Raw genomic sequence first — 12,691 nt, forward strand, 5'->3', positions numbered from 1 at the left:
TCTCCAATCTTCGTTTGGTCTTTACGTTTCGACAAACACGATCCATCTACAATGTTTAGCAAATCCAACAAATCTAGACAAACACAACTTTACAAATCAAGACTTATGACAAACTCTCCAAAACTCTTATCAAAAGCTTGCCAATAGCTCCACATGATTGAGCATCAAGACAAAAGCCAATAGAGATGAACAAACATATATATGTTAGAGAGAAGAATAGAGAAGAAAAAAGAATCCAAATAACTTTCAATTATTATGAAATAATAAAAGTATTTCTATACACAGAACTGAAAGAAGCTATTATCTGAAACCTCTCACAATTTCTACAACTATTTCAAAGCTGTCCTCTAACATGAACATGCTATTAACCTTATATATTTTCACATCCAAAAACAAAAACAAAACCAACGCCTTACAATTTCCCTTCCATCATCTCATACCAACAATCTTCTTCTTCTTCTTCACCATGGACGCTACCAACCGCACGAACCGAATCCGAAAATGGCATGTTACACCTTATGCATACACTAGGGTTTTCATCCAAGTTTATGAAAAGCTTCGGATATTGTCAACTCTATCAATGACGTCCAATGCTTTCATGCGGTCGATGTCAAAATCAATAACCGGGATGGAGTTCGGCCTTCGTAACGGGAATGGATCCTTCTTAGTTTCATTGGTTGGGGAATGGTTACTGCTTTTACTTAGCCTATGGTGCTTGCTTAACCTGGTTTTTGCTGAATCAAATTCCTGACTCTTACTTATTCCTGGGGTAAGTTTCCTTTTACTCACATATTGAAGCATCTCCTTGTCTTCTACGGTCAACGTCGGGGATGGTGAACTTGGTTTCTGGTTCGATAACTGAATCGTTCGCTGGTTTGGGGATCTAATTGGGGATTTAACAGGAGACCTTATTCCAGTATTACAAGCTCTAGCTTGGCTGATCAGATGGTGAAGCCATACCACCAGTTCAAGAATGTAAGATTCAGTCTTTTCTTTATCCGCATGATAGAGCGTCTCGATCCTTAGTAACTCGTTTTGGCCAGAAGGTTTTCGGTTAGCTTCAGCCCTGAAACGACAGATTTCTTGGGTAAGTGAGAAAATATATGCAGGATGAGGGAATTATGATATAAGGAAGCTCACCCTGTATTTGCCCATTCTCCAACCCAACCAAAACCATGATGAGCCCTGGAGAGCAAGAAGAAGAAAAAAGAGATCAACCACAAAAACATTAGCCGACCACAGAACCCGACTTCCAACCGCTATTAGAAACTGAAGTCTTTAGCACAAAACGTTCAGATCGTTTGCCAACAAAACTGGTAATAAAATATAGATCAATCAATATTCCTGGACTTTGAGCATTTTCTTTAATCAAAGGAACTAAAACTACATCCTGCTGAAAGGAGATGAAAAAGATAATAAAACCCGAGTTATTCACGGAAACATGTATGATGCTCAAGAATAATACGAATAAGAATAAGAATAAGAATCGTCGCTCTATATAAAGGGTAAGCAGAGCTATACTTGGTAGTGTTATTGGCAATGGGAACAAGCCAATGCAAGGTTTTCTCCATCTCGGCTTTGATTTGAGGAATTGTAAGCTTCATAAATAAATTCAGAAAATTAAGATTGGCACGTTGCAAAACCAATGAAGCAGACTATTTTAACAATAGAGTATGATGAATTTTCTCTCAAGTAAAATTTACAAATACCTCTTCCTTGGGCTGAAACGACTGTAGCTTTGAGCGTAAAGCCGACTTTATACTGGGAGGTAGTCCTTGATATAAAGCATCCCTCGTGTTAGGAGGTACGGAACTTGAACGCGATACCTGATTTGAAAACATATGCTAATTCAGAATAATTTGTTCTTTTCCTAAAAAAACTATAAACCATTGAACGTTTTAGAATTATAAATTAATTGGTTTACTCACAAGTGTATCAATTTGACTAATAATATTTGCATAATGCAAAGCGAGACCAGCAGTACCCAACTTTTTGTGGTTACTCTGAGAACCTTCGGCGGGTTTATCATCATCTACAAGATCCCAATTGAAAAAAATATAATAAAATGAGAAATGAGCACAGCTAATTCGAAGTAGAATGTCTAGTTAATGTGGCAGACAAATAATTCAATATCAGTTGATAATCAGAGAAGAGCCAAAACAATGTTTAGAAGTCATAAAAAAGCAAGAGAATAAGATTCCAGCAATGCCAAGACAAGTCCACTACAAACTTAAGCCCAAACTCGATGATATAGTGTGGAACAACAGGAGACGATCAAAATTTGGAGGATAAATTTTCAGATCTGGGGTTGCAAATGTTGAACTCATTACTCCTGACAAGTTCAATGTTTCTAGCCAAGCATTTCTCTCATGATCTAAAAGCTAAGCAAGGAGAAACCCATGTGCCATCCTGCCATGCTGCCTCAAGGACCTGAATAACCTCCAAGAAAGCCCTGATGGACGCCACCCTTCGCCCACAAGCCCGCTTTGTCCAACCTATGCTGCTCCCATGAAGCCCAGTGTTTACGCTAAGGCCGGCTGGACCAAGCTCCATAGACCCTTGAACCTATTTTCACTTGTTTTTTAGGACATTGTTATTATTGACTTCTTGTAAAGGCACAAGCCCAAACCTTTTGAAGCTTTGACCCAAACTCTATTGATCTTACTTATTTGCAAATGTACTTTACTTGGGGTTAATCTTGTTAGCTTTTTTTTATCAGCATTTCAAGGTTTTTTGGTTGGCCATGTGTAAGCCAACTTATACTCCTTTGTAACCAAGAATGTTGTTAAATGAAATTGTTGAGTTAAAAGTTTTATCCTCCTTTTTAAGTGCAAAAAGGCTTATGGTGCTTAGCTTGATGTAGCATGCATGAAAGCTCTTCATTCACGCAAGGTTGGCCACCAAACTTACATAGTAATTCCACCTTGGATTGGATCAAGTCTTCTTCCTCTTCAAAGTACTTGACTATCAATAGTTATTCATCTTACTTTCCCTCGACTGTTATCTTGTGATGACGGAATAACGTAACCTCACTCACCTCTTTATTATATGTTTAACTTTTTATAACATATTTATAGTCAACTCAAATATCCAGATCATGTAACATGATATGATAGTCCTTTAAATATTTATCTACCATTTTGATTTTTTTTCCAAGGGAAGGGGCTTACTTTGATCCAATTGCTATTGAGTGGGATCTCCATCTACTTTATTTCCATATTTAGGATGCATGTCTCAGTCCGAACAACATTGAAAGTTTAATATGCAATTTCTTATGGGAAAGAGTGGATGAGGGTGGTGGGCCCTACTTGGTCAGGTGGGAGGGTACTTCAAAGCAGCTAGAATTTGGTAGTTATGGCATGGGCAACCTGAGATTACATAATGAGGCTCTATGACGAAAAGGTGTGGCATTTCTTCATGGAGCCAGATGCTCTATAGGGTAGGATTATTGTGAGCACCCTTTTGAGAGAGCTTCAGGTGGTTGGTAGGGTTCTAGCAAGCACCTCTAGGCTGCTATAGTTTAAGGATTTCCTTTGTTCTCTATGTTTATTGATTATTTGATTGATGATGGTTTAAATTCCTATTTTTGGGAGGGTTTTTGGATGGGGAATAAGCCCCTTCGTTCTTTGCTTTCGCACCTTTACCCATTTGTCAAATAAGAGGAAACATTCAATAGCCTCCAATTAATCAAGGCAGGTGACTATGTTTTCATTTTTATAAACTTTGGTTGCTTAAATTCCTGAAGAGCAATTTTAAAATTAAACAATATGGTTGAAACCAAAGGGCTGAAAGATATTGAAAAATTAAAAATAAAATAAAACACATGGTAGCATTTGCTAAATATCAACAAGTTATTCATCATTTGTCAACAAAAAAAAAAAAAAAAAAAAATCAAGTTATTCATCATTTTAAATGCGTACCAGCACTGCCAAAGGCTTCATGAATCTCCAAATGCAAGTACTGCACTATGTCCACAAGTTTCTCCATCACCTGTGAATACATGATATTATCTTACTGTTCCCATGACACTGGAATAAAAGCACCTTAATGTTTGTAAGCACATGCGCTGGTAATTTTCCAATGAATGATCCATTTTATAGCAACATCTACTTAAGAAAGCAAGGGATGATTTTTTTTTTTTTTTTTTTTTTTTTTTTTTTTTGAATAGGAAACATTTCATTGATAGTATGAAATTAAACAAAAGGGTCTTTGATCCCATCCAAGAAACGTCCATTTGATTCCATATACAGTATTATAAAGAGTTATAAGCATTTTGCTACCTCTTCCAGAATCCTGGACCAGAGAGATCTCTTCTGCAAACCTCTGACATGCTTCTTTTGGTTCTTTAACTCAGCTTTTAAGATTGAAATGCTATCTCCTGTATGCCAATATAATATTCAATATAGTGAACAAACTTGGAGAAATGCAATTTCATAACTTTACAAAACACACACTTAGAGAGATAAAATACTGTAATAAGCTACGGAACAGACCAGCCGCTGGAACATTTTATACAGCCAGCCCAATAGAAATTAAGATTCAGAAGACTATAGCTTCAAAATTTTCCTTCTTTTTTTCGGATAAGCAACTATATAAACACGAGAAATACCATCCCACTACTGGTTAGCCTAAAGTTTGACATGCACGGCCATGCAAGAAGTGATCTTAGAATATTAGAGAGCCCAACGTAATTGAAGTCACTAGTTACCTCTTTGAGCGGTGTTGGAGTTATCCTCCTCTTGAAGCTTGCGCCGGTAATCTTGTTCAAATCTGTCCAAGGCTTGTAACTCATGATAAAGTTCCTACAAGAGGAGAATACTCTGTAAATCTTTAAATGAACATACAAAGAAGGATAGCAAATTCTATTGTTTACATTGGAAATGGAATATTCAGAACTTCAATTACGTTGTAAAAGACCAGAGTTAAGGCTACAAGTTGATGATTTTATAAGATTTAAATTCAGGGATACAGAAATAACTTTAGGAAGGTATTGGGTATATCTTTTTTACCATAATTGGATTTGAGATCCAGCCTTAATAACCATATGCTACATGGAACCCAGGGGAGATGCCAACCATCTCTCCTTTGATTGAACATATCTTTTTGGCTATTATAGAAACTCCAAAAAAGTGATTATTTTACGGAAGTCATTACTTAAGCAGCATATGCAAAACATGATGTATGCTGACATAAGACAATTTTCTCATTTCGGCCAATGTTATTGGCCACTGCATTTGAAGTGTTTAATCCAATTAAACAAGGAAATAATATTACTAAAGGAAGCAAATTAGTCACAAACAGCATCCAGAGTGCAATTAAAACTAGTTATTTAATAGTACAGAAAACGTGAGTTTTTACAGCTTAAAAATCTATTCTATATAAGTAAATTGGATACAAAGAAAGACCCAAACCCATTCTTTTACACCAAAACTACTTTAGTCAACCCTCAATCAATATTAAAAACCTTAATTTTACAATACCATAACAAAGAAAACTTCAAAAGTTAAGGTTTAAAACAGAAAATTCAATTCCTTACCAGAACTAAAAGTATGAATTATGCTAAAAACGGAAGTAAGCTATCATTTTTAAAACAAAATTTGATCATTTACACACATGACTTCAGTCATGTAGAATAAAAAGACCACCACAGACGGTAATAAAAATACTCATGGTAGTGCCCAAAAAAAATTACTCAGAGATGGAAGGTCTTTAACTTCTTTGAAAAAAAATGAATTGTCTAATCTTTCTTTTGCACAGAACAGGTTAGTCTTAAATATGTGTAAAAGGTTATACACCTAAAATACTTAGAGCTTAGGAACATAAAATGAAATATTGCAGCAAAAGAAAGAAATAAAAAACGAGCGAAGTCAAAAAGAGAGACTTGAAATAGGTAGGTGACCCACGGGAAGCTGACATGCTTGCATTGGTATAGAGAACCTAATCATGATTCTATTCAACCGAAAAATAGTTGAAATTGAGCAAAATGTTATAACAGTATCCAACTGTTCTTAGTATTTTCAATTTCCAGTAGGAGTATTATTCTCACTGGTCTAATACTTTCCAAAGTGTAGGAACATAGCCCTTAGCCCGTTACATATTGCAACACTCCCATGAAAGGATATGTAATAAAGATGCGACTAAATACACTGAGAATGCACAAAAAAACATTATCATATTGACCATCCAAACTGTTGGACCTTCAACCATGAACAAACCAACAAGCAATCCTAAAGCTTTTTTTTTACGAGAAACCCCAGATAGTTTGGTACAAGATGGCAAGATCCTACCAACGGCCTACACATACTAATACAAAGAATGAGGTGGAGTAAGCTAATCGGCTTGGAATCAAATAGTGAAGAAACCTGAACCAAACAAGGGTTGGGACCAAAATGCAAAATATAAATAAGCACACACGGATATCAATATCAGCTGTTATGCATGTCTGTAATAGTTTGAATATTAGTTGACCTCTCCAACCAGTGAAAAACTGTTTAGTTGCAGAAGAATATGTCTCAAGATATTAAGTACCAAACGATATTTTAAATAACTCAATACAACTAGATGTTAGAACCTGCAAGGAAATAAACAATAACTATTGACACAAAACGGCAATAAGTCCAAGAGAAAAAAGATCATATATCTTTACAACAGTAAGCCTATATATACTCACTGCTGTGTTTTGAACAAATATCATCATCTGCTGCATCACTGCCTTGGCATCTTCCTTCAGTTGCCTTTGTTGTGTAACTTCTGAACCTAACCTATAAAACAATCAAAGACAACATAAGAAACGATTACAATTTACAAGTCAGAGTATTATAATTTGGAAATCAGGAAAAAATGGGAGGCTAGTACTCCATCAGACATTACTTATCAAAATAGCGGTTCAAATTGTGCCACTGAGGATCTTTGCATCGATTGCCAAAGCGAATGACTTCGCAAGTGAAAACTTTCAGTTCTTCTCTGCCAGAATTCATAGAAGAGAATTACTCTTTTCACAATTTTGACTTCAAACAATGATCTAGAGAGATAAAAATCAATAGTATACCGAAATAACAACATTTTACTAAACTATCCACCTCTTGTCTGCTGCTGCAATTCTCAAGAGTTCATCCATGTCTCTTGATATTAAATTTTGGACCCCTTCTGATGGAAGCACTTCCTCCTTTAAAACTCTAATGTTATGCTCTGAGAGAGAATGCATTAGACTAGAACCCTTCACAATGGTGTTGGCAACTTCAAAAGCTAAGATTAAAATTTTGTTCCCTTTCGTTGCCACCCCCGAGGTGAAACCACCACCAAGGTTCAAACTCGTCACACTACTACCAAGTGTATCCAAAACATCAACAGCCTTTCCAAGCCCAACGGTACCTGCTCTGCCTATAAGAGAGCTCATTTCTGATACCTATATTACAAATACAATTTTTTTGAGTTGACATAGAAAAAATGATGTGATAATGTTGATTTGTCTATCAGATTCTAGTTCCCTGGAAGAACAAAATCATAGGTTCAAATATAAATCTAGCACATAAAACAAAAAGTAAACTCTCCCTTCTGGTAGTTAGAAAATTATTAAGGTCATGTGCATGAATATTTCAGAATAAATAAATACACTTGGTAGAGTAAGAAGGGTATCACCAAAATTAAACAATTCTTATAAACCTTGACACTTCATTGCGTCGCATTGAGAATATTCGACTTTATCTTTCCTTCGATAAGATGTTTGGTTTAAATTCATGAGGAAAATTTTTATGAAAATTGTCTTATAAAAAGAAGAACCATACGAAAATACTCCGCTCTTTGTAGTCATTTTTTTGAACAAAGATAGAAGAAACAGTCCTGAATATTTTTGCTAATCTGTAAACAGAATTTCATAAAAGTTAAAAGTATTTACTTAAACTGTTCTAGTTGCAAGTAAAACCTAGGTGCTTTTACCTTCGCAACAGCTTGTCTGGACTTGGTTGATCTAGATTTCTGAGATAACGTTCTAGACAAGCGAGGAATTCCATCATTGATATCATCCAGTCCATATGGAACCACATTCACCTCTGGGAACGAAAACGGTTCTCGCAACGGCTTATTCACACCATCGTCAACAGCAGACGGTATGGAGTCACTAATTTTCGATGGCAGATCACGAGACTGATAAACCATCCCCGACTCATTGTTAGAATGACCATTTTCATGCGTGGAACCCCCTACTACACCAGTATGCCCACCAATAACAGCTGAAGTGGTTCTTCTTGTTCTCGAACAAACTCCACCCATTGTGCACAAAAACAAATTATATTTCTCCTGCGTCCACAATTTCCATAAAAAAAAGCCAAATATTTTCCTCTACTAGCCCTCAATGAAGTAGAACACTAAATACATCCGCACATAAATCCTGCCTTAATTAATTTTCACAAACTTGGCCTTTCCCAAACTGAACTTCAGCAAACATTGACAATCTAAACCCCTGATGAACCCAATTACCACAAAACATATCTCGACAAATTTTGAAGCTTCAACCTCTCCACAATAGCCATATTCAACTGTGAATCGAAACACAAACAGAAGAGTTCAAAGAACAAGAATCTGAATCAATACATGGAGAATCAAATTACAAAGCCTTCACCAAAACCCATATTTCAAAAACAGATTTCCATCATTAAAGCAAGTGAAGTAAACATGCTAAAGATCTACACCATCAGCTCATACAAAAAGAGTTAAAATCAATAAATTAGTGATGTTTCAGAGACAGAGAGCAAAAGGAACAAACCAACAAACACTTGGCGGACGTAGATGGATCTGTAAGAAACCAAGATTGAAACACCGCTGGTGAATCAAACAAACACCAAAAACATGCGAAGAAAATCAAAGCGTATGAAGAGGCGATGATCTTGGAGCGATTTCCAGCGATGAATCGTGGGAGAGAAGATTGCGATAGAAAGAAGGAGAAAATCAGAGAGTAGAAATTGAAGGAAAATGGAAATGGAAGAAAAACTGAGTTGAGAGAGAGAATCAGGGAAGGGGTGAGGCTTTCAAAAATGAATAAAGAGGAAGGAGCTTGAAGTCCATAAATGGGGTCTCAGTGGTACAGCCATGGTTGAAGCGAATCGGGTCTGGTCAAAGCCCCAAGAAGCTCACCCCAGCCTCCATTGCTTACTATTTCTCTCTCTCTCTCTCTCTCTCTCTCTCTCTCTTTAAAGCTTCTCAATCCGTCACTTTGGTGGACTTACACCACCACTCTCGTCTATGGCGCGTATTCTACACGCGACTTTTATTCTTAATTCCCATTTTCCCACCTTTTAACTTAAAACATTCAAATTTAATTTTGGATGAGAATTTAAATAAAATATTATTTTCAAATCAGGTTAACTCGATCAGTCCAACTAGAACGGTTTTGGTTCGGCTCGATTCCATTCAAATAAATTTAAATTTTATGGATTGGGTTGGTTCGTGTGAGTTTCTTTAAAATTGGGTAGAGTTGAATTAAACCCGTTTAAATTTATTATTAATCTATAAAAAATATATTTAATTTCATAATTTTTTTAAAATAAATTTTAACCCAAGTTAATTTTTTAAGATATATGTTGAGACTGGAGTTTAAATTTAATTAAATGTTTGAAAATAAATAAATAGATGTCGTGTTAATTAACATTTTAGTTTTATTAAAACTAGCAGAGTTGTTTTGACTATATAATCATGTCTGTCTCTGGAGCGAATAGAATGATCGGGCTGAGGTAGCCCGGTCTCCTCTCACCCTTTTTTTGTTATCTAAATGTGAAGACTGAAGTGGGCGAACACTTGGCTTAGCAGGCGAACATGGCGGGCTTCGACTCCAGTTCCACACTCAGTAACTGACCCCTGTCGGGGTTAGATGCAAGCACATACAACCGTGAGTGAGATTTATCATATCAGTCTATATTCCTACGGCGGCTATCATAAGCGGGTCATTGGATGTATATTTACCATTCTACGCACAGTCCACACGTGCGAGTATGGACCCACCAATCAATTCGCACTCCTCCTGGACCGCTTTCTCGTCGAGCAAGCATTCTCTGATAGTTGTTGATGTTAGACACCCGTTAGAAATAGTGACCGTCATAGCAGCATTATGGTAAACATAATGATCGTTTTCTTGCTTCGTAACGTATGCATCCCTACCATCGTAAAAGAAGAAGAGGTGCCCTCCAATGCATGAACACACAATAATGCATGAGGTCCCAACATTTTTCCTTTCATTATATGTATCATTGTCTATCTAACGTTTACCTTTATATCATATCATTTTTTATGTCAATTCGTCATTTGCATGCCAATCATATCATATATCATTCATGTCGTATATATGTCATATTATAAGCTTATTATATCTTCTAACATATCAACTCGTATCATGCACATATCATATATCATAACATTCACGTATCAGATCACGAGCATGTATTCAAACATATTCTAATTTAATATATCATATCATATACATATCAATTTATCACATACAACATTCACATATCGTAACGTACACGTAACATTTCATAACCGTTCAACTATACGAACATATGACACGTGCGAAACCATGGACACATGGCCACTTACTTGATTGGCCATAGCTAGCGTTTCCATCTCTTGAAAGGACATTTCATACTCGGTGGCCACTTACTTGATTGGCCATAGCTAGCGTTTCCATCTCTTGAAAGGACATTTCATACTCGGTGGCCACTTACATTTCACAGTACGTTCGCTTTCCGTCTCTCGACATTACTCCAAGTATCGCCGGTTTTCGTTTCCTATTAGAATGTTCATCTCGTTTCGTTAGTAACTCACATGTCCTTAATTTAAATCGAAAAATTGGACTTTAAATTGACCTAATTGCCTTATACAAGGTCAATTTCAGCTTTGTGATGATCAAATCAGTAGAAAATGGGCAAATTTCCATTTACCGAGTCGAGGGAATGCTTTTTGAGCCAAAGCCGAGTCAAGCCAACTAAGCCATGTAAGCTGAAGGTTTCTAACAGTAGGTGTGACAGGTGGTACAATGAGGCGTTGACGCATGTATAGGTCGAGTCGGGAGCGAGAATTCCAACACTTGCCTAAATTCTTGCGAATTTTCAGTGACCGTGCATTTTTTTTCGGGTCATTACACAATGTTTAAATGTGTCCACCATGAATTTACCTACATATATTTTTGTCGTGGCTTCAACATAGCTTCATTGCAATAAGATATATGTGTTCGATCACGAGATCTGTTTAAAGTATATTTATTTGTTCATAAAAGGAGATCAGACATTTATTATTAATAAAAATGAAGACAAATTCAATTTGGTTTATATGAGAACAAATTTATATAATAAACGACGGTCCAAATTTGTAACTGTCTGTAAATACATATATACATATACATATATATATATATATATATATATATATATATATATATATATATATATATAATTTAAATAAATAAATGTCATTTAATAACTTTGAACCATAGCCATAGATAGACACATTGAGCTTCTTTAGTTGAGTTGTTGTCAATGGTGAGACAATCCCTTCCATGGTTTGTTGACACGGTTGTTATATAGAATTTTTTAGGTGGGTTTGGATGTCGACTATTGTCACTAACCTCTGAGAATGTTTGCTTAATCCACCGCACCTTAATGATGTGTGAAAGTTCTCTGTTTATAATAAAATAAATTACAAGGATATGGAAATAGTAATAAATGGAAAGATATCGAGTAAGAAGACAAATATCTATAATGATATATATGGTAAACTATAGTTTAGTATTAAATATCTTTAACACCTCCTTGCAAGGTGAGTGTCGGATTTGAACGAACGTGAAGCTTGGATCTAAAAAATTCAAAGAGAGGTCAAAAAACATTTTTCATGAAGATGTCGACAACCTGGTTCGGAGGAGGCGTGGCCATCGAAAACTACAGAGAGATTGATGCTCAGCGGCGATACTGCCTTGGCTTCGGCTAGAATATGTCTAACCCATGAAGAGGGATCGTCGCTTAGCGACGATGCTATCTTGGCTATAGTGAGAATATGTCTAACCCAAGAAGTAGAAAGGGAAATCTAGAGCAAGGGACAAAGACAATGTTGAAGCCAAAAGAGTCACCACAGTGGGCGAAGGAGCCAATTTTGGCGAGAAGGGCGGTGGCGACTTGGTTGGCGAAGAGGCCAGTGCGGCACCTAAATTCCAAAAGTAAATCTCTGCAGAAGGTCAATTGGCTTATCGAGATTCCGTATATTTCTGAAGAGAACGCTGATGAGGATCCTGAGAGAGGATTTCTGTGAAGGATGAAGGGTTGATTGGGAAGAAAATGATAGAGGCTATGTTGGGTAAGGGGAAACCGATTATGTTAGAGAAGGTGAGGTTGTATGTATAGAGTATGACAAAGGATGATTTGGAGGTCAAAAGGGTAGAGCCGAAGAGTAATCAATCGGCTCCGCATGTGGCAGCCATGGAGACTGCCCCTGCAGCGTTAAAGCCAGCAGTGGTGGTGGAGAAGAATAATAGAGGATTCAAAAGCCATTGAAAAGAAAAGATCGGGATTGTTAAACCGAAAGTGCTCTAATACCATGAGAATGTTTGCTTAATCCACCGCACCTAAATGGTGTGTGAAAGTTCCCTATTTATAATTAACAACCTCTAATGACCATGGCCACCACTAAACTCTACCAACGACCACCATTATCC

The 12,691-nt window shown here is 36.5% G+C and overlaps 1 protein-coding gene across 1 annotated transcript; it reads right to left on the reverse strand.

Annotated features, from left to right (window-relative positions):
* Positions 1-231: 231 nt before the first annotated feature.
* On the reverse strand, positions 232-9,163 carry LOC111796758 (Ikzf5 (DUF668)). Its single transcript, XM_087124678.1, has 13 exons — positions 8,762-9,163; positions 7,936-8,534; positions 7,080-7,405; positions 6,871-6,963; positions 6,671-6,761; positions 4,709-4,802; positions 4,281-4,378; positions 3,921-3,990; positions 1,929-2,032; positions 1,710-1,826; positions 1,522-1,598; positions 1,141-1,185; positions 232-1,066 (listed from the first exon to the last, which is right to left on the reverse strand). Exons 2-13 carry the CDS (start codon positions 8,266-8,268, stop codon positions 547-549), a joined length of 1,968 nt encoding a protein of 655 aa, XP_086980804.1. The 5' UTR covers positions 8,269-8,534; positions 8,762-9,163; the 3' UTR covers positions 232-546.
* Positions 9,164-12,691: the final 3,528 nt, after the last annotated feature.

The sequence above is a fragment of the Cucurbita pepo genome, chromosome 6 (assembly GCF_057944985.1).
Source record: "Cucurbita pepo subsp. pepo isolate OVF chromosome 6, ASM5794498v1, whole genome shotgun sequence".
In the NCBI taxonomy this organism is placed as follows: domain Eukaryota; kingdom Viridiplantae; phylum Streptophyta; class Magnoliopsida; order Cucurbitales; family Cucurbitaceae; genus Cucurbita; species Cucurbita pepo.

Coding starts and splice junctions, on each gene's coding strand:
- LOC111796758 (XM_087124678.1), bottom strand. CDS start 8,268: ATGGGTGGAGTTTGTTCGAGAACAAGAAGAACCACTTCAGCTGTTATT. Junction 6,964..7,079: donor ATTGCAGCAGCAGACAAGAG/GTGGATAGTTTA, acceptor GAATTCTGGCAG/AGAAGAACTGAAAGTTTTCA. Junction 1,186..1,521: donor ATTGCCAATAACACTACCAA/GTATAGCTCTGC, acceptor CTTGCTCTCCAG/GGCTCATCATGGTTTTGGTT.